At 41.0% G+C, this 24,472-nt stretch overlaps 1 protein-coding gene across 1 annotated transcript in view; it reads right to left on the bottom strand.

The window, feature by feature from the left end:
- Positions 1–20,491: 20,491 nt before the first annotated feature.
- COG6 (component of oligomeric golgi complex 6) overlaps positions 20,492–24,472 on the bottom strand; it is a 127,054-nt gene continuing 123,073 nt past the window's right edge. Inside the window, exon 21 of the mRNA XM_014536851.1 lies at positions 20,492–21,911. Coding sequence (XP_014392337.1) covers positions 21,764–21,911 — 148 coding nt within the window. The 3' untranslated portion in view covers positions 20,492–21,763. The remainder of the gene's footprint in view (positions 21,912–24,472) is intronic.

Genomic DNA, 24,472 nt, shown 5'->3' with positions numbered 1-24,472 from the left:
TTGGCCCCCCCCCCAACCAGCCCCCACCACCCCAATCAGCCAGTGGTCCCTCTCCCCAGCCAGCTCCGCCCCAATCACCCCACACACACATCAATTGGGGGTGGGGCTGGCTGGCTAACCTCCTCCAACCCCTCCCCCAGCCACTGACCCCTGATCGACACCCCCCATTCAGGGGCAGGGCTGGCTGGCCCACTGCCCACAGCCCGTCCCCACGGTCGTCCCCGCCCCCAACCAGTCCACCACCCCAATCTGGGGCGGGGCCCACTGGCCAATCACCCGAGGCCCCTCCCCCTAGCTGGCCCAGTCCTGATCAGGGCCAATATCCCACTGTCTCCTCCTGACAGCCCTGATTGGAGCCAGGCCAGCCAGACCCCACCCGTGCACTGGGCCTCTAGTGACATAAAAACTTATGGATATAGCTAAGTCTGTGTTTAGATAGGAATACAGATAGAAATTAAATGAATGAATATATTACAAAAAAAAAATTTGAAAACTGATGATATAAGCTTCCACTTTAAGAAGGTAGAAAAAAAGAGTAAATACCAAGAAAACTAGAAAGAAGGAAATAAACATAGAGCAAAAATCAATGAAATAGAAAATAAGCATAAAATAAAGATAATAAACCAGATAAAAATCAGGACCTTTGATAAAACTAACAGAGTCTGTAACTCTTAGCAAGACTAATCAGGAAAAAAGAAAGAAAACACAAATTACTAATACAGGTCAACAGACATTCAAAAAGATAAGGAGATAGTAAGAAAAACATTATGATAATAAATTTAGATGAAATGGACATAAACCTTGAAAAATATAGTTCACCAAAACTGACACAGAAATTCCAATATGGCTGCAGAGTAGGTAAAAGCTACACACACCTGCTCCCGGCCCAAAACAGATTTACAGCTAAATTATAGAGCAATCAACCTGAATAACCAACTGAAACTAGCTGAACTGAAATATCATGACCAAGGACTTATAGAAGCCACATAAAGACTGGTAAGAAGGGTGGAAGCACGGAAAGAATTAGCCCCTGCATGCAGGTATAGCAGCTGAGAAGTCAGAGGGATATCACCACTGCAAATTCCCTCCCGCCAGGAACATGGGCATCAACCCCATGCAGAGAGCCCCAACCCAGAGCAACCGAGATGGGAAGAGTTGCTGGCATAGCATCTGGTGGTGAAAACCAGTAGGGAGAGATCCAAGATACAGCCAACAGGATGGCAGTGCGAGAGAGTGAGTGAGAGAGTGAAAGGGGAGTGCGTGGACATGGGGGCCGTGTGTGTATGTGTGAGTGAGGGACAGCTATTCCGTGGGACTGTTGGGGGCTGGTGAATCAGGCTCCCCCAAGTCGGGCAACCTCTACTACCACTGAAATCTCTCCCAAAGTGGCTAGTTCTGCCACAGAGACCACGCCATCTTGAAGGGGAGAGCGGCTGTGACTGGGAGCCCAGCCTCACCTCCACCCAGGGAGACCTCGGACACCATTCGGGACCCTACAGCCACACCGGCCAGGGACCTGCTGACCTGGCTGCGAATCCACGAACACTGGATCGGTAGAATCAACATCATTAAAATGTCCATACTACCCAAAGCAATTTATAGATGCAATGCAATCCCCATTAAAATACCAATGGCATATTTCACAGATCTAGAACAAACTCTCCAAAAATTCATCTGGAATAAAAAAGTCCCAAAATAACCACAGCATTCCTAAGAAAAAAGAACAAAGTTGGAAGGATCACAATACCAGATATCAAGCTATATTACAAAGCCACGGTTCTCAAACCTGCCTGGTACTGGCATAAGAACAGACATATAAACCAGTGGAACAGAACAGAGAACCCAGAAATCAACCCAAGCCATTATGCTCAATTAATATTTGACAAAGGAGGCAAGAACATACAATGGAGTCAAGACAGTCTCTTCAATAAGTGGTGCTGGGAAATTTGATCAGATACATGCAAAAAAATGAAACTAGATCACCAACTTACACCATACATACACAAAAACAAACTCAAAATGGTTAAAGGACTTAAATGTAAGATGGGAAACCATAAAAATCTTAGAAGATTCTATAGGCAGCAAAATATTAGACATATGTTGTAGCAATAGCTTTACCGATACAGCTCCTAGGGCAGTGATGGCGAACTTTTTGAGCTCGGTGTGTCAGCATTTTGAAAAACCCTAACTTAACTCTGGTGCCGTGTCACATATAGAAATTTTTTGATATTTGCAACCATAGTAAAACAAAGATTTATATTTTTGATATTTATTTTATATATTTAAATGCCATTTAACAAAGAAAAATCAACCAAAAAAATGAGTTCGCGTGTCACCTCTGACACTTGTGTCAGAGGTTCGCCATCACTGTCCTAGGGCAATGGAAACTATAGAGAAAATAAACAAATGGGACTACATCCAAATAAAACGCTTCTGCACAGCAGAAGAAACCATTACAAAACAACAAGAAAGCCCACTGCATGGGAGAACATATTTGCCAATGCTATTTCAGATAAGGGTTTAAACTCCAAAATTTACAGGGAACTCATACAACTTAACAAAAGGAAGATAAACAATCCAATCAAAAAATGGGCAAAGGACATAACTAGATACTTTTCAAAAGTGGACATTCAGAAGGCCGAGAGACACATGAAAACATGCTCAAAGTCACTAATCATCCGAGAGATGCAAATCAAAACGACAATGAGGTACCATCTCACACCTGTCAATGACAAATGGCTATCATCAACAAATCAACAAACAACAAGTGCTGGCAAGGATGTGGAGAAAAAGAAACCCTCTTGCACTGCAGGTGGGAATGCAGACTGGTGCAGCCACTGTGGAGAACAGTATGAAGTTTCCTCAAAAAATTAACATTGGAACTCCCATTTGACCCAGTAGTCCCACTTCTAGGAATATATCCCAAGAAACCAGAAACGTTAATCAGAAAGGACACATGCATCCTTATATTCATAGCAGCACAATTCACCATAGCTAAGATCTGAAAACAGCCTAAGTGCTCATCAGCAGATGAATGGATTAAAAAACGGTGGTACATCTACACGATCGAATACTACGCTGCTATAAAAAAGAAGGAACTTTTACCATTTGCAACAGCATGGATAGACTGGAGAGCATTATGCTAAGTGAAATAATCCAGTCGGAGAAAGATAAATACATGATCTCATTCATATGTGGGATATAATGATAAACATAAACTGATGAACAAAAATAGATCCAGAGACAAGGTAGCACTGAACAGATCGTCCAACCTCAGAGAGAAGGCAGGGGAGGAGGGGTTAGAAATCAACCAAAGGACTTGTATGCATGCATATTAGCATAACCAATGGACACAGACACTGGGGCAGTGGGGGCTTGCCCTTGGGGGTGGGAGTGGCCAGGGGGGGCAGTCAATTGGGGGAAAAAGGAGCCATAAGTAATACTTTAAACAATAAAAATAAAAAAAGAAAATCAGTAAGGATTCATTCAGTCCCCATGGGAGACCCTTATTCCACCTTCCTAAAGATGAGCATTCTTGTTGTTATAGCACCACCCTGGGGAGCACAATGCCTGGTCTCCGACTGCTGGCAAGGTCCCTCTGTCATTCTAGGGTCCTGTGAAGGGGTCTGTTGGCTGCACATAGCAGTGAATTTGGGGGCCCTCTTTTTCTGGGGGAGGCTCTTGGCAGAGATTCAGACAGTGACTAAGCTGTGTGGCATTGGAAAGAGGGACAGTCTCTCCCACCTTGAACACACAGCTGGCATTCCTCCCATCTGTTGAGTCACTTGACTGGCCCTGAACTGAGTTAAACCCCAGGGATGACAGAGTGCCATACACACAGAGCTACGATATTGGGACCATGTTTCTCAAGGAAGCTTTTGTTCAGAAACCAGACAGGCTGGTACCAGGGTTTGAGGCTAAATCATGGGGGAGGTAGGTGTGCGTGTATGTTAGGGGCACTCCTATCTCCCTGGTGAGCTCAGCCCAAGCTACACCGGGAAGGGGAAGGAGTGTCCAAACTCCTCCTACAGGCTTATGGGCACCTCTGCCAATGGGAGATTGGCTGTTTGGATCAACCCTGCCAACTTCCAGATATCTTGTTCCACTGGGCTCAGTTCCATGGGAGGAAGAGTGAGCAGCTCAGAAATAAGACATTCAAAGTGTGACTCCCTCAGAGGCTATTGTCTGGGACTGGGACGAAGTTCTTAGCTTCTTCTGCAGACTGGACTGGCACCGCCTCCAATAAGAGATTCTTTTGATCTGTCCTCCTGAACCTGGGGTGGCTGAGCTTGCTCTCCTGCAGAAGGGATGGCTGACTGCACCCAACCTAAATCTCCTTGGGAGAACTAGAGTTGGAGACTCTGGCAGAGAATGAGTGGTTTGGCTTTGGAATAGGGGCAACTTTTCCTTCAAGGATGAGTGCCTAAGAAAGGGACCAATTAGCCCTGTCCTCTTCATGCAAGTTGTCCTGCCCTACCAAGCTCACAACCTGTAGAAGTAACTGTGGTTCACGGCCAGCAAAGGCCCACTCTACAATCTTTCTTCAGAAGTCTCTGGAGGAAGATCAGGTAAGTTTAGGGGGTGGGGGGGAGTAGCAGACAGGTGGAGGCGGACCACAGGGTGCCTTAGTTCTTTTATAGATCTGACCCCAGCTGGAAGCTGGGGAAAGCCAACCCTTATGCCCAGTTTGGTCCCTCTCATGCACACCCAGGTCCAGTAGATATAGCCACAGTGAACAGCATGGTAGCTAAAGACAGATAGACCAAGACCAGTTACAAATAACATCTGAGATTGATTTATACCTAAACCGCCCCTGCCAAGTAGACCCATAACCAAAACAAGCAGTGGTGGGTTTCAGAACACACCAGAGCTTGACCCAACTAGCCACACAAACATCACACCCAAAGGGAGATTCTAGCAGACACCAGAACTGCAAGAAACAACTCTGCCCCTAGAGGGGAGGCCAAGCACTACACAGTGTCTCATAAATGGTGATTAAGATTTATGTTTATAGTCAGCCAGCCTGAAGGGTTGACTCCACCCATGAAAGGGCCAACAGCATTCAAGACTCAACTATGAGTCTTTTTCTTTTCTTTTCTTTTCTTTTCTTTTCTTTTCTTTTCTTTTCTTTTCTTTTCTTTTCTTTTCTTTTCTTTTCTTTTCTTTTCTTTTCTTTTCTTTTCTTTTCTTTTCTTTTCTTTTCTTTTCTTTTCTTTTCTTTTCTTTTCTTTTCTTTTCTTTTCTTTTCTTTTCTTTTCTTTTCTTTTCTTTTCTTTTCTTTTCTTTTCTTTTCTTTTCTTTTCTTTTCTTTTCTTTTCTTTTCTTTTCTTTTCTTTTCTTTTCTTTTCTTTTCTTTTCTTTTCTTTTCTTTTCTTTTCTTTTCTTTTCTTTTCTTTTCTTTTCTTTTCTTTTCTTTTCTTTTCTTTTCTTTTCTTTTCTTTTCTTTTCTTTTCTTTTCTTTTCTTTTCTTTTCTTTTCTTTTCTTTTCTTTTCTTTTCTTTTCTTTTCTTTTCTTTTCTTTTCTTTTCTTTTCTTTTCTTTTCTTTTCTTTTCTTTTCTTTTCTTTTCTTTTCTTTTCTTTTCTTTTCTTTTCTTTTCTTTTCTTTTCTTTTCTTTTCTTTTCTTTTCTTTTCTTTTCTTTTCTTTTCTCTTCTTTTTTTCTTTTCTCTTCTTTTTTTTTTTATAAAGCATCATCTCTTTATTTAAGTTAAACAATTTTCAAGGATGGTTTCCATCTATATAATGGACAAAGCACAAGCTCTGTACAGCAGTTCTTTTAAAAAATCAACTGGAAAAAAATTACCAAACTATATTTTGAATTTGCAAAACAGACTCACAGATACCATCACTGGATCTCCGATGGAGACATAGGAGAGACCACCACAGGGAAGACGGGGAGCATCGCCTCGCTTTGCTCAAGATCCTCTGGGGAAGAATCTTTGTTTGTAAACATGGGGTGGGAGGAGTGGCGGGGAAGACAGGCCCCAAAATAACGCCACCACAGGAAGTCACTTTGGCATACAGTGTGCTATAAACATAGGGGGTGGGGGAGGGGGGCAGCCGCCTCTGCTCCCAGCACCCACACTGTCCAAGGCCACGGCACCTGCCAGCTTGGGGACAGGGAGTGCCCCCAGGGACTGCATGTGCCAGTCCCAATAGAACAAAAGGTGCTGAGACTTCTGGGTTGGGTGGAGGTGTGTGGGCGAAGGATCAGGAATCTGCTCAGAATTTGTTTTCTGTCTGAGCCAGATCTGTTTTCCATTGGGGACATTTTTTTCTAACAGTAGTAACAGCTCACAGGTGACAGGTCTGATGAGGGGACCCAGGCGTGGGGCCGAGTGTGTGGGCAGTGCCCGGGCCTGCCCCATCAGGACTCAACAGCCTGACACAGGTACCTAACTCTCCCAGGAGCCGACTTGGAGTCAAGACCAGCCTCTGGAGATGTAAGTGTGCAAGTCCATCCCTTGGACACTGCCTGGCAGGGGGCAAAAAGGAAGACAGGGGAAACAGCCCCCAGCCATGCTGCCTCACCCCATCCACTGCCCGGAGCAAAGGCACTCAGAGGAAGAGAGACCAACAATGCTCTCTCTCCTAAAATAAATGATCAGGGACCGGCGGTGTGGCTCAGTGGTTGAGCATGGACCTATAACCAGGAGGTCACAGTTCAATTCCCAGTCAGGACACATGCCCAGGTTGCTGACTGAATCCCCTGTAGGGGGCATGCAGGAGGCAGCCAATAAATGATTCTCTCTCATCATTGATGTTTCTATCTCTCCCTCTCCTTCCTCTCTGAAATCAATTTTAAAAAATTCATCTTAAAAAAAAAAGGAAATGAGCAGGAAAGAGTGGCCCATGGCAGTGTGGACTGGCAGGGTCTTCCAGAGCCACTTTTTACCTGGCCACTTCCCAGTGCTTCCCAGAGGGGCCTGGAGATGTGCCCTCAGGAGGCACACACCACCACCTGGCAGCAACCAACCTGATATGGGCATGGGTGTGGGAAGGTGGGCAAGGGAGGCGAGAGGTGGACCATGGCCAGGTGACCACAGAGCCTCCTTGGGGATGGGGCTGGCGTGCCCCTGCAGGTGGGGACATTCCAAAGGCAAGGAGGTTCCACAGGACACACCTGTCATTCAGGGCAACACCGCGGCATCTCTCCCTGTAGTTACTTTTTGTTTGTCACTGTCCTTGGTTCACACTGATGCCTGCTCCCCAACCACACAGCTGCTTCAGGCCCTGGATCCTCAGTGTCACTGAACAGGCAGGGCCATTCCCACCCATCCTGACAATGACCCAAAGCTCAGGCGTCACCTGGGCCTGGGATAGATGGACAGGCAGCCAGCATCCAGGAGGGATGGACAGGGGAGGGTAGAAATGGATGATCTCAGTAAGAACATAAATAAAAAGATAGTTTGCATTAAAAAAATAGAAATCATAAAAAAAACAGTCAGAAATGTAGAATACAATATGTGAAATGAGGAATACACTAGAAGAAATCAACATCAGGTTACATGAAGCAGAGGATCAAATCAGTAATCTAAAGGACATGATAACAGTAAGCACTTAGACCGAGCATCTAAAGAAAAAGAGAATTTTTTTTTTAAATGAGGAAAGTCTAAGGCAGCAGTTCTCAACCTGTGGGTCGCGACCCCTTTGGTGGTCAAATGACCCTTTCACAGGGGTTGCCTAAGACCATCCTGCATATCAGATATTTACATTATGATTCATAACAGTAGCAACATTATAGTTATGAAGTAGCAACAAAAATAATTTTATGGTTGGGTCACAACATGAGGAACTGTATTTAAAGGACCAGAAGGTTGAGAACCACTGGTAAGGGATCTCTGGGACAACATCAAGCCTAACAACATCCACATCATAAGGGTACCAGAAGGAGAAGAGAGTGAGCAAGGGAAAGAGAGTGTGTTTGAAGAAATAATAGGGTAAAACTTCCCTAACCTGGTGAAAGAAAATATCACACAAGTTCAGAAAGCACAGAGAGTCCCAATCAAGATGAAACCAAAGAGACCCACATCAAGATACATCACAATTAAAATGGCAAATGTTAAAAGACAAAGAGAGAATCTTCAAGGCAGCAAGAGAGACAGTTACCTACAACAGAGTTACCAGAAGGCTGTCAGCTGATTTCTCAACAGAAACACTTCAGGGCAGAATGGATTAGCATGAAATGCTTAAAGGGATGAAAAGCAAGGACCTGCAACAAAGACTACTCTAACTAGCTAACTATCATTTAAAATTGAAGGTGAAACAGCTTCCCAGACCAAAAAAGCTAAGGGAGTTCATTACCATCAAACGAATATTGCAAAAAATGTTAAAGGGCCTGCTTTAAGAAGAAGAAATAAAGGGGGAGGGAGGATATAGATACAAAGAATAAAATGGCAATAAATGTGTACCTATCAAGAATAAACTTAAACATAAATGGATTAAATGTTCCAATCAAAAGAAAAGATCTAAGGTAGCTGAATGGATAAGAAAACAGGACCCGTATATATACTGTCTACAAGAGACCTACCTCAAAACAAAAGATACAAACAGACTAAAAGTGAAGAAATAGAAAAAATATTCCATGCCAATGAAAAGAAAACAAAACAAAAAAGCCGGAGTAGCAGTACTTATATCTGACAAAATAGGGTTCAAAATAAAGACTGTAACAAGAGACAAAGAAGATAATACTAAAGGGATTGATCTAATAAGAGGATAATGCCCTTTAAATATATATGCACCCGACAAAGGAACACCCAAATACATAAAGAAAGTCTTGGAGCACATTAAGGATCAGACTGACAGCAATACAGTCATAATAGGAAATTTTAATACCTGGCTGTCATCAATGGATAGATCTTTCAGACCAAATATCAACAAGGCAACAGCAACCTTAAATGACACACTGTATGGGATGGATTTAATTGATATTTACAGAAACTTTCATCCCAAAGCAGCAGAATACATGGTCTTCTCAAGTACACATGATACATTCTCAAGAATAGACCACATGTTAGGACACAAAATAAGGCTTAACAAATTAAAGAGGATTGAAATCATATCAAGCATCTTTTCTGACCACAGTGATATGAAACTAGAAATCAACTAGAATAAAAAAACTGAAAAACATTCAAACACATGGAGGCTAAATAGCATGGTAGTAAACAATGAATGGGTTAACAATGAGATCAAGGAAAAAATAAAAATTACCTGAAAACAAATGAAAATGAACACATAACTCCAAACCTATGGGACACAATGAAAGCAGTCCTGAGAGGAAAGTTTATAATATTACTGACTAACCTCAAGAAGCAAGAAAAATCTCAAATAAACAAGCTAAACCTACACCTAAAAGAACTAGAAAAAGAAACACACACACACACACACACACACACACACACACACACAGCCCAAACTAAGTAGAAGGAAGGAAATAATAAATATCAGAGTGGAAATAATGACATAAAGACTAACAAAACAATATAAAAGATCAATAAAACCAAAAGCTGGCTCTTTGAAAGGATAAACAAGATTGACAACCTTTAATCAGACTCATCAAGAAAAAAAGACCCAAATAAATGAAATCAGAAATTAAAAAGAAGTAACAACTGACAATACAGAAATACAAAGGATTATTAAAAAAAAAATCTATGTATATAAAAGCCTAAGCGACTGTTATAACCTGAATGACTGGAACAACTGGTCGACCAGTCGCTATGACACGCACTGACCACCAGGGGGCAAACGCTCAGTGCAGGAGCTGCTCCCTGGTGGTCAGTGTGCTCCCACAGAGAGAGCGCCGCTCAGCCAGAAGCTGGGCTCATGGCTGGCGAGTACAGTTGTGGTGGTGGGAGCAGTGCTACTGAGCGCTGGTGGCAGCAGGCACAGCAGAGCCGGGATGAACTGTGGCACAGCAGTTGGCCCTGGCTCAGGCTCCTCCCCAGCGCTCAGTAGCTTCACTGCTTCAGCACTGCTACATCCCTCAGGGGATGTCAGCCTGGCCTGCAGGGATCGGGCCGAAACCAGCAGTCTGACATCCCCTGAAGGGTCCCGGATTTCAAGAGGGCACAGGCCAGGCTGAGGGAGCCCACCCATGCACGAATCCATGCACTGGGCCTCTAGTATATTATGAACAAGTATATGCCAACAAATTGGACAACCAGAGAGAAATGGATAAATTCCTAGAAAAATACAATCTTTCAAAACTGAATCAGGAAGAATCAGAGAACCATCTCTTGTAGCAATATTTTTGCTGATATATCTCCTCGAGCAAAGCAAACAAAAGAAAAAATAAACAAATGGTACTCATCAAACTAAAAAGCTTCTGCACAGCAAAAGAAACCATCAACAAAATGAAGAGAAAACCCACTGTGTGGTAGAACACATTAGTCATGATACATCTGATAAGGTGTTAATTACTAAAATATACAAAGAATTTATATAAAACCAGAAGACAAACAATCCAATTAAAAAATGGGCACAGGACCAGAATATATATTTTTCCAAAAATGACATACAGATGGCCAATCGACATATGAAAAAATGCTCAAGGTCACTAATCACCAGAGAGATGCAAATTAAAACCACTTGCCTGAATGGCTATCATCAAAAAATAAACATACAAGTGCTGACGAAGATGTGGAGAAAAGGGAATCCTTGTGCATTGTTGGTGAGAATGTAGACTGGTGCAGCCACTGAGGAAAACAGTATGGAGATTTCTCAAAAAAATTAAAACTGCCTTATGACCCAGTGATCCCACTTATGGGAATATATCTTAATAACCCCAAAACACTAATTTGAAAGAATATATGCACTCCTATGTTCACAGCAATGTTATTTACAATAACCGAGATCTGCCATCAATAGATGAGTGGAATAAATAGTTGTGGTACCCAAAGAACATATATGCATATATGCATAACTCATGAACACAGACAATAGTGTGGGGGATGGCCTGGTGTGGGGTGCAGGATGGGTGGAAAGGGGCAAGGAGGGGTGGGGGGCATCTATAATATTATTAACAATTAAAAAACTGTGGTACATTTACACAATGTAATATTATAAGGCCATTAAAAAGAAGGCAATTTTACCTTTTGTGACAGCATGGATGGACCTTAGAGATTATTATGCTAAGTGAAATAAGCCAGTCAGAGAAAGACAAATACCATTTGATTTCACTTATATGTGGGATCCAATGAACAAAATAAAGTGACAAACAAAATAGAAACAGAGGTATGGATATATGGAACAGACTAACAACTGTCAGATGGGAGGGAGTACTGGATAAAAAGTAAAGGGATTAGCCAAAAAACATATATACATAACACATAGACACAGAAAACCTTGTGGTGATAGCAACAGGGAAAGGTGGGTGGGGGCTAGGTGGAGGTGGGCAAAGATGGGGGAATTGAGGATGGAAGAGACTTTGCTTGGGGCAATGGGTGCATGATGCACTATGCAGATGATGTTTTATTGAGTTGTACATTTGAAACCTGTATGGTTCTGTGAAGCAGTCATCCCAATAAAATCAATAAAGAAAAAAGAATCATGCTAGGGAAAAAAGTTTAACTTTGCAAGGTAATGGATATTAACTAAACTTATTGAGTAAATATATATCAAATAATTATGTTTTACATCTTAAACTAATATGTTATATGTCAATAATATATCAATAAAACTTAAAAAAAGGAAAAAGTAACATGATAAGTGGGAAAAAAACTGACAGATAAAGAAATGGAGCATATGAATAGGCCTATATATAGTTTAAAATTTGAATCTGTAATTTAAATCTTTCCCACAGTCATCTCTAGGTAAATTGGTTTCACCTGGAATTCTTCCAAATATTTAAGGAAGAAGTAACAACAATCTTACATGAAACTCAGATAACAGAAAAGTAGAGAATATGACCCATGAGGCCAGTATAACCTTGTTACCAATACCTGACAGGGGCATTAAAAGAAAGAAAAATTACAGGGCAATCTCTCTCATGAATACAGATGAAAAAATTCTGAATAAAATATTAGTAAATCATATCATGAGATATATAAAATTTATTTCAAGAATGCAAGGTTGTTTTGACATTTGAAATTTTCCATATTAAGGAAATAAGGGGGAGGGAGACTATATGGTTATCTAAATAGATATAGAAAATAATTTTGATAAAATTCAATACTCATTCATAATTTAAAGCAGAGGTGGGGAATTTCCAGCCAGCGGACCATACAAAGCCTGCAAAATTATTTGGTCTGGCCCTGCTAAGGCATTAGGTAGGGGTGAGTTAATTGAATGTTTGACCAATATAGTAGGCTAATTTTTAAGTTGATAATTCTGTATGGCCTGTGAATGATGTTATAAATATCCAAATGGCCATTTACAAAAAAAAGGTTCCCCACCTCTGATTTAAAGTAATCATAACAAACCAGGAACAGAAGGGAACTTTCTGAATTTGATAAGGTTTATCTACAAACAATCTTACTTAAATGTTTTCCCTTCTTCCCCGCATTTTGGAAAAAGATAAGAATGACCACTATTACCACTTCTCTCTAACACTACTATTTTACTAGTTGAACATTACAGTCATAAACCCAGAAAAGGATAAAAGAAACAAAACTGTCATTACTCACAGACTATTGTCATTGAATCTATCTATATAAATAAAACCCTAATATGCAAATAGACTGACCAGCGAAAAAACTGAACACTGGTTGCTATGACATGCACTGACCACCAGGGGGCACGCAGGGAACATGGCAGGCATCAGCAGCAGGCGGCAGAGCGCGGAACATGGTGGGTGTACGCCGTTGCAGGATGGTGGAGCAGGTGAGCGGGGACGCCAGACCAAGGCAGGGTGGCAGTCGCTGTCATTGGGCAAGCCTCTGGTGGTTACTGAAAATTCTTTGCTCCCCCAAGCCGCAGTCCCACCTGGCACTCGCACCTGATGCTGGCGCCCAGCACTGGCCCTGATCAGTTCGTGCTGTCAGCGGGTGCAGGCAGTAGCTGCCAACCCTGATTGCCCCTCAGGGCTTCTCCATGTCCACCTGCTCCTGAGGGGCAATCAGGGCCAGCAGCTGCCTCTCACACCCACTGCTGGTGCCGGCCCCACTCGCACCCACAGACAGCACTGGCCCCAATCGCTCTGCACTGTCAGCGGATGCAAGTGGGGCTGGTGCCATAAGCGCATGGGAGTGGGGCTTCCGGCAGACAGGGGACTGATGGCCATGGCGGAAGGGGCCAGGCGGGGGCGCGGAGGATGAGCCGAGAACTGCCCCTGTGCCCACCACAGCCTTGAGGCCCACAGTTCCTTTCAAGGTGCTCGAATTCGTGCACTGGGTCCCTAGTAAAGATTATAAAAAACTCTACATGTAATGTTTAGAACTAATAAGTAAATTTGGCAAAGTCATTAGTAATGTACCAAAACAATACTAAATCCATTGAGTCATGCAAAAAGAAGAAAATAATATGATCAATTTAAGATTATCTGAGGAATACAAGAGTGGTTTATCATCAGAAAAACTACAAATGTCATTTATCACATTCTATATAATAAACAGGTAATATGCAAATTGACCATCACACCCTCACACAAGATAGCCGCCCCCATGTGGTCACAAGATGGTCACCACAAGATGGCTGGCAGGGAAGGGCAGTTGAGGGCGACCAGGCTGGCAGGGGAGGACAGTTGGGGGCGACCGGGCCGGCAGGGGAGGGCAGTTAGGGGCGACTGGGCCAACCAGGGAGGGTAGTTGGGGGCAATCAGGCTGGCAGGGGAGGGCAGTTGGGGGTGACCAGGCTGGCAGGGGAGGGCAGTTAGGGGGAACTGGGCCAACAGGGGAGGTCAGTTGGGGGTGATCGGGCCGGCAGGGGAGCAGTTTGGCATCAATCAGGCTGGAAGGGGAATGGTTAGGGGGTGATCAGAAATGGTCACCACAAGATGGCTGGCAGGGAAGGGCAGTTGAGGGCGACCAGGCTGGCAGGGGAGGACAGTTGGGGGCGACCGGGCCGGCAGGGGAGGGCAGTTAGGGGCGACTGGGCCAACCAGGGAGGGTAGTTGGGGGCAATCAGGCTGGCAGGGGAGGGCAGTTGGGGGTGACCAGGCTGGCAGGGGAGGGCAGTTAGGGGGAACTGGGCCAACAGGGGAGGTCAGTTGGGGGTGATCGGGCCGGCAGGGGAGCAGTTTGGCATCAATCAGGCTGGAAGGGGAATGGTTAGGGGGTGATCAGAGTGGCAGGCAGAATCAGTTAGGGGCAATCAGGCAGGCAGGCAGCCAGGGATAGGGCCTAAACCAGCAGTCGGACATCCCCTGAGGGGTCTCAGATTGGAGAGTGTGCAGGCTGGGCTGAGGGACACCACCCCCCCCTGCAGTGCACGAATTTCATGCACCAGGCCTCTAGTTAACATATAAAAGAAAAAACCACATGATCATCTCAATAGATTCTGAAAGTCATTTAATAAAACAACACTCATTTATAATTAATAATTAAGAGCATATAAGAATAAAAAAACTTCCCTCTGGTAATATACTAAAAACCTACAGGAAACATAATTCTTAATGATGAGATATTGGGAACATTACCTTTAAAATCTGAATTAAGGAAATTGTCCATTATCACTGCTATTAGTTAACATTTTGCTAGAGGTGCTAGCCAGTATATTAAGATAAGAAAAAGAAATAAAGGGCATACAAATAGCAAAGATAGAAATAATGTTATTCAGTCTCAAAAATATAAATGTCTTTACAGAAAATCCAAAGCAAAATCATTAGAAGTAATAAGTTAGAACAATGCTTGGATCTAATATAATAAATATATAAAAGTTGATTCCATTCCTATATACAGCAAGAAATGATTTTAAAATGTAATTAAAAATAGATACCATTTACACTATGAACAAATAAGTTCCTTAGGAATAAATATACCAAAATTTTGTTAGATTTCTATGGAGAAAATTATAAAAAAATTTAATGGACACTACTACCTTAATTTAACAGGGAACATTTAACATGTTAATTATCTGAATTATTTAATATTATAAAGAAATTAATTCTACACAAATTGATATACAGATTCAAAATCATCCTGACCATATTCCCAATTGCTATTTGAGAAATATAAGTGATACTTAAACCTAAGTGGAATAACAAAAAGCCAAGAATGCTTGAGGCAGTCTAGATGAAAATAAAATGGAACATCCTACTAGATACCAAGACTTACTTTAAAGCTATAATAATTAAGACATTTGTTATTGGTGCAGGAATAATAAACCTATGAGAAGAATGCAAAAAAAAAGATCCAGAAATGTATCCACATCTTTGGAAATTTGATTTACGACAGAGATGGCACTAGATTCCCCACAGTTATCACACACAGAAGGTAGGGAACACACCATTCCCAGAGATCTGCAGTTACCAAGAGCCACACCATGGCTAATGACTTACCACTTGCAAAGAGAGTCTCTCAGTGAATCATAAGAGTGTATTTGTACATTTTTTGGTACCTGCATAATCTATTATGGTTTATTATTAAATGATTTATTACATTAGTAACTTGTTAATACTCAATGGATAAGTAATTTTCCTCTTTTGAAGATTCAGAATAAAGACAGGGTACTTTGATATGCTGTTTTTGTTCTTATTTTTGTTTTTTAACAACAGCTTTTTGCCTTTGAATGCTTGTTTTGCTTACATCTCCATGAAAAGGAACTAATACAGTTTTTAAGCAAAACAATTCCTGGTAGGCTATTAAATACACATTGCAAGTCTGTGGAATATTAATTAAATATTTGGTTTCCTTTTTAAGATTTGGCTCCTAAGGCAAATGCATTTTTCTACTTCAGTTCATTCCTCATTGCCATTTTACATTCCATTTGAGGCATGACTAGCAAACAGCAGCCAGCTCTTTCTTGTCTGAATCCTGCAAACTATGCTCATACACATGATACCCATAGAAAGGCTCATAGCATTTCAACACAGGAGACCCAACTTTTGATGCTGGCTTGCACAAGAAAAACCATTCTTGTTTCTTGTCATTTTGCTTTTTGCAGGCCAAAATCTAATGCTTGCTCCACTAGAATTTCAGGTCCTGAAACTGAGGGAAATAGAATTTAAATAAATTTCCTGGTAGCAAAGCTATAAACTTTGAAAATCCTACATTGGCTTGGACTTTCACTGTTTAAAATACACAATGACAAAACACTTTGTCAAAAATGACATAAAGCAAGCACAAGTATTTCATAAGAAAACCTTTGGCCCTATCAAAAATTTTCCCCAATTCAGCTCATTTTTATAAGCTTAGTATCAGTTATTTTTACTGATTAAATTATCAGTGCTAGGAAAATTTTTACTTTTAACATTCATTGGCATTAATGTTAGTTGAATTTAATGGACTAGCATGCTGTTATGAATATGGTTATTATATTAACTTATTAGCTAATTTATAGTAATTTTATATTTAGATCAGCAAAAATACATAATTATATTATCTATCTCCAAAAGCACATTCTCTCTGAGGAGATATAAATATGTATTTTCAAGCTAGTTGTGCTTAAATACAGTTGTAGCCTCCAAATAACCATATGGAGGCCTATCTATATTTTAAATAGCATATTTAACTAAATATGAAAACTGACTTGTTGCCAAGTTTTTAGCATTATTATGTAACTCTGCTTTTTACTTATGTATTTATTTTAATTTCATATTATATAAAAGATGAAAATTGATTGCCTTACACAAGACCAAAAGATTTACATCTGTTTCCTTCTGTTTTATAATTTTTATAAAAACTTATATTTAAATATTTTATCCATTTTAATTTTTGTATATGGTATGAGATATGGGTCCAACTTGAATATTTTTTTTAATATAATTTATTGATTTTTTTTACAGAGAGGAAGGGAGAGGGATAGAGAGTTAGAAACATTGACGAGAGAGAAACATCGATCAGCTGCCTCCTGCACACTCCCCACTGGTAATGTGCCCGCAACCAAGGTACATGCCCTTGACCAGAATCGAACCTGGGACCCTTGAGTCCCCAGGCCGATACTCTATCCATTGAGCCAAACCGGTCAGGGCTTGAATATTTTTTTTGAAATATAATTTTATTGATTTTAGAGAGGAAGGGAGAAGGAGAGAGAGATACATCAAAGATGAGAGAGCACCACTGATCGGCTGCCTCCTGCACGCCCCCCACTGAGGACTGAACCCACAACCAAGGCATGTGCCCTGACCAGGAATTGAAGAGTGACCTCCTGGTTAATAGGTCAATGCTCAATCACTGAGCCATGCTGGTTGGGTGCCAACTTGAATCTTTTGCTTGTGAGTTTACAGTTGTTTCAGTGCCATTTGCTAAAATGACTATTTTTCCCCCCATTAATGGTCTTGGCAGCCTTTTGAAAAATCAACTGACAATAGCTATATGGGTTTATTAATAAAACAATTCCATTTACAGTAGCACCACAAAGAATAAAATAGGAATAGATTTAAGCAAGGAAGTGAAATACTTATCCACTGAAACCTACAAACCACTGTTGAAGGAAATTAGAGGTGAATAAATAAATGGAAAGACATTATATTGTTGTGGATTGAAAGACTTAATATTAGAAGATTTGATAAGGATTAGCATTATGAATTCTTTAATCATTTTGTAGAATTCACCAATGGAGCCATCTGGTCCTGAGCTTCTTGTTGTTCAAAGTGTATAGATTACTGATTGAATCTCTTCGCTATAATTTACTAGTAGAGTCTCTATTTCTCCTTGAGTCAATCTAGTTTGAGTTTGTATAGGTATTTGTCCATTTCATCTGAATCATATAATTATTGACATATAATTATGCATAATTTTGTTATCCTATTTATTTTCAGAGTAATGTCTCCTCTTTCACACCAGATTTTAATAATTTGAGTCTTCTCTGATATTTCTTGATTAGTCTAGCAAAAGAATAGTCAATTTTTTCAATCTTTAAAAAAAAACAACTTTCCTATTCTATATTTTTACATATATATTTAAACAACTTTCTACATGCAATACTTAATGGTAAGCACACCCAATAACTGAAATAACATTATTCTCAAAATGACTGAGCAGGAAGCACTCCTAGAAACATTGTCTTACATGTGTCTTTAGACACTTGTCTGTATGCATACAGACATAATGGTCAGTCCAGGCTATAAAGTCTCAAAAATAACATTCTTGTCAATAGGCTGTGTAAGAAAATTTTTTAAACATCTTTTTTATGTGTTCAAACATCTGTATTCAAGCACATCTCCACGTGTTGCAGAATGGTTAGCACATCCACTCGCTAAAATATTTTTCCATTCTATATTTTCTGTCTGTTGTAATTTTATTATTTCCTCTTTTCTTTCCGTTTCTTTTGCTATTCTCTTTCTAGTTTTTCATGGTGTAAGACTAGAGGCCCGGTGCATGAAAATTCGTGCACTAGGGGGGACCCTCAGCCCGCCCTGTGCCCTCTAGCAGTCCGGGACGCCTCGGGGGATGTCCACCTGCCAGCTTAGGCCCGCTCCCCAGGGGATTGGGCCTAAACTGGCAGTCAGACATCCCTCTGACAGCCCAGGAGGCCCCGGGAGATATCCAATTGCCGAGGAGGTGGGAGAGGCTCCCGCCACCACTGCTGCACTCACAGCCATCAGCCCAACTTGTGACTGAGCGAAGCTCCTCCTGTGGGAACGCACTGACCACCAGGGGGCAGCTCCTGCATGGAGCGTCTGCCCCCTGGTGGTCAGTGTGTGTCATGGCAACTGGTTGTTCCTGGTTGTTCCACTGTTAGGGTCAATTTGAATATTACCGTTTTATATGGTGTAAGATTATGTTAACTTATTTTTCTTTAACGTAGGCTACACATTTCCTTCTGAGCACTGTTTTTGCTGCATCCTACAAGAATTGGTATGCTGTTTCACACCAAGCTTTCATTCATCTCAAAGTTTTCTCTAATTTCCTCTGTGATTTCCTCTTTGACCCACTGGCTATTAAAGAGTGTCTTAATTTTCACACATTTATGCATTCTCAAATTTTCTCTTTGCCATTGATCTTTCATTGCATGACACTGTAGTTGGAGAACATACTTGGTATAATTTTAATCTTTTAAATTTTATTGATAATTAGATTATGGCCTAATATGATCTACCTTGGAGAATGTAGCATTCGTACTTGAGAGGAATGTGTACTCTGCTATTGTTGGGTAGAATGTTCTACAGACATCTATTAGTTCTAGATATTTTACAGTGTCACTGAAGTCTTCTGTTCCCTTGCTATTCTTTGTTTTGTTTATTCTAATTATTGTCTAATATCAATTCATTTCAGCCTCAAGGACTCCCTTTAACATTCATATAGGGAAGGTCTAATAGTTTTTATCTGGGAATGTCTTGGTTTCACCTATAATTTTATAGGCAGTTTTACTAGATATAGAATTCTAAGTTAACAGTTTTGTTTTTCAAACACTTTGAATGTATCATCCAATGAATGCCTTCTGGCCTCCATGGTTTCTGGTGGTAAATCAGGTGTTAATCTTATTGAGAATCACACATGATGGTTAACTCTCTTGTTGTTTTCAAGATTCCCTCTTATTTTTTGGCTTTTGATAGCTTATGATGTGTATGTGTGTATCTCTTTGAGTTATTTTACTTGGAGTTTGGTGAACTTTTTGAAAAAAAAAAAATATATATTTTAATGTTTTTTAATGAAATTTGGAAAGTTTCCTGCCAATATTTCTTCAAATATTCTTTCGGCCCCTTTCTGCCTCTCTTTTCCTTTGGAGACTCCCATTGTTTGTATACTGTTGATGATATCCCACAGGTCCCAGAGGATCTGTTGTGTGTTTTTTTCCATTACTTTTTCTTCCTGTTCCTCAGACTAGACAGTCTCAATGATCTACCTTCAAGTTTATTGATCCTTTTTCCTGCCTTCACAAATCTGCTGTTGAGCTCCTATACTTAATTTTTAAAATTTCAGTTATCATTTTCAACTTGAATCTTCACTTGTTCCGGCAAAGGCCCAGAGAAAAAAATACAGCAAAGTTCAAACAGAGTTGGTTTTTTTTGCCAGGTAAATACCTCTCTCTGAAGGAAAGGCTGGCATGCATTATCTAAGGTTATACTTATGCCACATCAGAGCAGTTCAAAATCCAAACTATGAAGTATATGGAAAATAAAAGTGTTACACTAATGGATTAACACTTTTAATCTCCTTTTTTGACTTAGATCTCAAGATCATATTAATACCACATTCACCACATCAGCCTTCTATTGGTTATCTCAATTTGACCCTATACTGTACTTCCCTTTCTATTAGTATACTTTCTAAAAATACTTTAATAAAATGTATAAAAATACAGCAGATAACTGATCTAGAAATAGTTTAGTATTTTATTTCAGAAAACTAGGTAAAAGGTCAAAATATGCTTTTTTTGTAGAAAACAAAGGAATTCACTAATGCTAAGGCAGCAATCTTTTTCTCAGTAAAAATAAATTACATAAAATTAAAGCTCTTGATTTACATCATACTTTATTTTCTATCTTTTATATATCACACAAAGTTATTGAAGAAAAAAGTCTAAAAATATACAAAAGAGATGATATATAATCTTCTTGCTCCAAGAGAATCATTTAATATAAATAATTATAAATTTCAGAGAGATGAATAGGCTATGTCCTGCAAATACTAATTTATGTATATTTTAATATAAGTGTTAATTTTATCTTACTACTTTTCAAAATATCTTAACCTAGTCAACTTTCCTATGCTTTGGTTTTCTAATTTATAATTTAAGACTTCTTTTGGTTGATTTACCAGAAATTAAGATATTTTGCTAATAAGAAGTATTCTCAAAATCTTATTAATAAAGCAAGGTCACATGAATCACTGAAAATTTTTTTTAAAAAATACACAGTGATTTTGAATATTACTCATAGATAAAGTTCTAAAGTGAGAACTCAAATCATTCTTGGTAAGGGGCCACCATGGAGATAGATATCAATTAATGTCAATTAGCAATTGCTACTCTGGCATTTTTCTTCCACTGTTAAGAGTAGGTCATTATTTCTTTGGTTTGAACATCAGACAAAATTTGTACCTGGTTGAATTTATAGTTCACATTGTATAACAAATATCTATCTTTAAATACTAGAGTTACATGCAGCACAGAACGCTACACACCTAAACCCCATTCTAAGTGCTAAACTTCACATTGAATTAAGCCCAAGGCATACACAGAGTGGAATCCACACTGTTTAAATTATTTATTTCCCTCTCCTTTCCCCCTTTTTGCTGAGTGTATATTTCTGCTCCTCAGTTTAAGTGCACCTACTCACATAACTAATGAGAAAGCAAACAAATCTTTAGGTAAAGAGACATTTGTTAGGTCATATCCTCATAGTAATTCTTAAATCTAATTTTTTACATATAGTTAATTTAAAACTAATCTTGTAAAAAAAAAATCCCTCTAACTTCATCTACTACATACAATCATATTCCAGAATAGAGGGGACACTACAGAGCTGGAGAGGTAGCTAGCAGCTAACAGAGCATCTCTACATAGAGAGTAGAAATGGAGCAACACTAATTCAGGTCAACATACTAGTACGTTACTTAATTCCACAATATTGTGACCAAAGAAAGTAATTAAGGGGACTTACAATCTTATGACACATAGAAAACTGTAACTATCAAATTTCAAAGTAAAGATTAACACACTAAATACCAAGAAAACCTTCAGTGTTCTAGGGATGCAATACTTTGCTAACATTCAAATAATATAATCAGGAGAGAAGTGTCTGCACTTGCTGCGGCGATCGGTGTAGAATGCTCTCTGGATCTTTGTATTCATTGACTGGATTCATCACAGCAGTATACACTTCACCATAGGCTCTGCAGACTAATTCAGTAGACTGTTTGATGATCTGCTCTCTATTAATAAACAAACAAAATATGAAAAGATAATTTAAAAATACTAAGAATTGTAAGAAAGCTTTACATTTGAATTAATGCATTTCATTTTCATAATTATCATATCGATAAAAAATCATTATACTGCTACAAGTTACCTATCTCGGTTTTGGGATAAAAAAATTTATATTTAGTATTTCTTTGTTAAATTTTCCTGATTAGTATGTAGGTTTCAGGAAGGCAGGGACTGTATTTTGTTCACTGCTATATATCTTTTGGGCTGGAACAGTGCCTGATATATAAACAAGAAACAGAAACTGTGATCCACCATCAATGTATTGATTTTGCAAACACAACTGATAACACATTAAAGAAAGGCTTATAATTATTCAAATTGATTAATACTTCAAATCTCAGAAAAACTTAAAATAATCTGCCTTTTCACTTATACTAACAGACCTTGTTTTATTGTGTTTTGCTTCATTGTGCTACATAGATGTTGCATTTTTTTATAAAATGAAGGCAAAATCAACTCACTTTATTGTGATACTCTTTTCATTGCAGTGGTCTGGAACTGAACTCACAATATCTCTGAGGTTTGCCTGTAGCTCCTACACCAGTGATGGCAAACCTTTTGAGCTCAGCGTGTCAGCATTTTGAAAAACCCTAACTTAACTCTGGTGCCGTGTCACATATAGAAATTTTTTTGATATTTGCAACCATAGTAAAACAAAGATGTATATTTTTGATATTTTATATATTTAAATGCCATTTAACAAAGAAAAATCAACCAAAAAAATGAGTTCACGTGTCACCTCTGACACGCGTGTCATAGGTTCGCCATGACCTATGGGCTCATGGGTGAGTGCCCTAACCTCTCTGAGCCCTGGCAATGCCACCTGCAGGAGAGGAGCGCAGGTGGCTGAGGTTTGAAATGACGCAGGGGCCGAGTAGACAGAGCTCAGTCTAGGACTCCTCGGTTTGGCAGTTACATCCGAAATCCCAGGAATTTTCGGCCTTGGCCGTATGTAGGACTCGCGCAGTTGGGAGAGCCGGGTGTTAGCGCTTCTTTCCTTTGCAGCTGAGAACCAGTTTATCCTTCCCCCTCCTCCCGCCCCGCGAACCCTCCTCTCCTCAACGGTGCCTGGAGAACCTTCCCAGCGGCCATTGTAGATACACGACCAAGGACACACAAAAATATACCCAAGCAAGCACGTGATGGCTGTGTAGACAGTTGGGCAAACACAGACACACGACACAGGTTGCTGTGAACAGGAATAGAGCTTCCCAGCACCGGCAAGAGGACTCATTAGGTGGAGCAGCGGCTCTGCAGGCACGTTCACCCCGAGCGCAGCTTCCAGGCCTGGAGTTGGCGAACTGAAAGCCCGGGATAATTAGAGCTAATTACATGTGTGCAAACAGCTGCAGCGGAGGCCGAGGGCGGGCAACCCCTCCCCCGGCCTGCCCCCTGCGGTCCCGCCCCAGCAAAGGGTGGATGCCTGGATGCACCACAGGACCCGAAACAAGTGACTTTTCTGAGCTTTCATTTGCACATCCATACCGTGCATGCCTCCTCTGAGAAGTGGAGTCCAAGGGGAAGGAGAAAGGTGTGAATTCCTCACGTGTGAATGAGGCTTTATACATTGAACTGCTAGCCTGAATCAGTGATCTAATTTTGTGATTTCAGGAGCCTTTGGCAGGTTGGGTTTGATTGGTGGCGGGGTAGGGTTTTATATTTCTGAACAGGCCCGGTGCACAGGTGGGGACCGCCTGGGGGCCAATCGGGGCTGGGCTAGTGTGGGGGAGGGGCAGCGGGGGACTAGCTGGCTGGCCTTGCCCACAATTGGGATGTGGGCCAATCGGGGGCAGGGCCGGCTGGGGAGGGGCCACGGGAAGTTGGCTGGCCAGCCTCACCCGCGATCAGGGTGTTGGGGGCCAATTGGTGGCCAGGCTAGCGGGAGGGGGTGTGGTGATTGGGGCCAGATCAGGCCAGTTGGCTGCCACAGTGCACGTCATAGCCACCGGATGTTCCGACGTTCGGTCACTGGGCTTTTATATATATACTAGAGGCCCAGTGCACAAAAGTTTGTGCACTTGGGGGGGTCCCTGGGCCCAGCCTGTGCCCTCTCCCAGTCTGGGACCGCTCAGGGGATGTCCACCTGCTGGCTTAGGCCCGCTCCCCAGGGGATCCGGCCTAAGCTGGCAGTCAGACATCCCTCCAGCAGCCCGGGAGCCCTTGGGGAATGTCCACGTGCCAGCGGGGAGCAGGCCTAAGCTGCAGTAGGACATCCTTAGTGCTGCTGAGGAGGCGGGAGAGGCTCCCGCCACCACTGCTATGCTGGCAGCCATCAGCCTAGCTTGTGGCTAAACAGAACTCCCCCTGTGGGAGCACACTGACCACCAGGGGGCAGCTCCTGCATTGAGCATCTGCCCCCTGGTGGTCAGTGTGTGTCATAGTGACCAGTCATTCCCAGTCGTTCTGCTGTTAGGGTCAATTTGCATATTACCCTTTTATTATATAGGATAGAGGCCTGGTGCACGGGTGGGGGCCGGCTAGTTTGCCCTGAAGGGTGTCCCGGATC

This window comes from Myotis brandtii, unplaced genomic scaffold (genome assembly GCF_000412655.1).
Source record: "Myotis brandtii unplaced genomic scaffold, ASM41265v1 scaffold167, whole genome shotgun sequence".
In the NCBI taxonomy this organism is placed as follows: Eukaryota; Metazoa; Chordata; class Mammalia; order Chiroptera; family Vespertilionidae; genus Myotis; species Myotis brandtii.
Note: the sequence above shows the minus strand (reverse complement) of the source record. Positions and strands in the feature narration are given on the sequence as shown.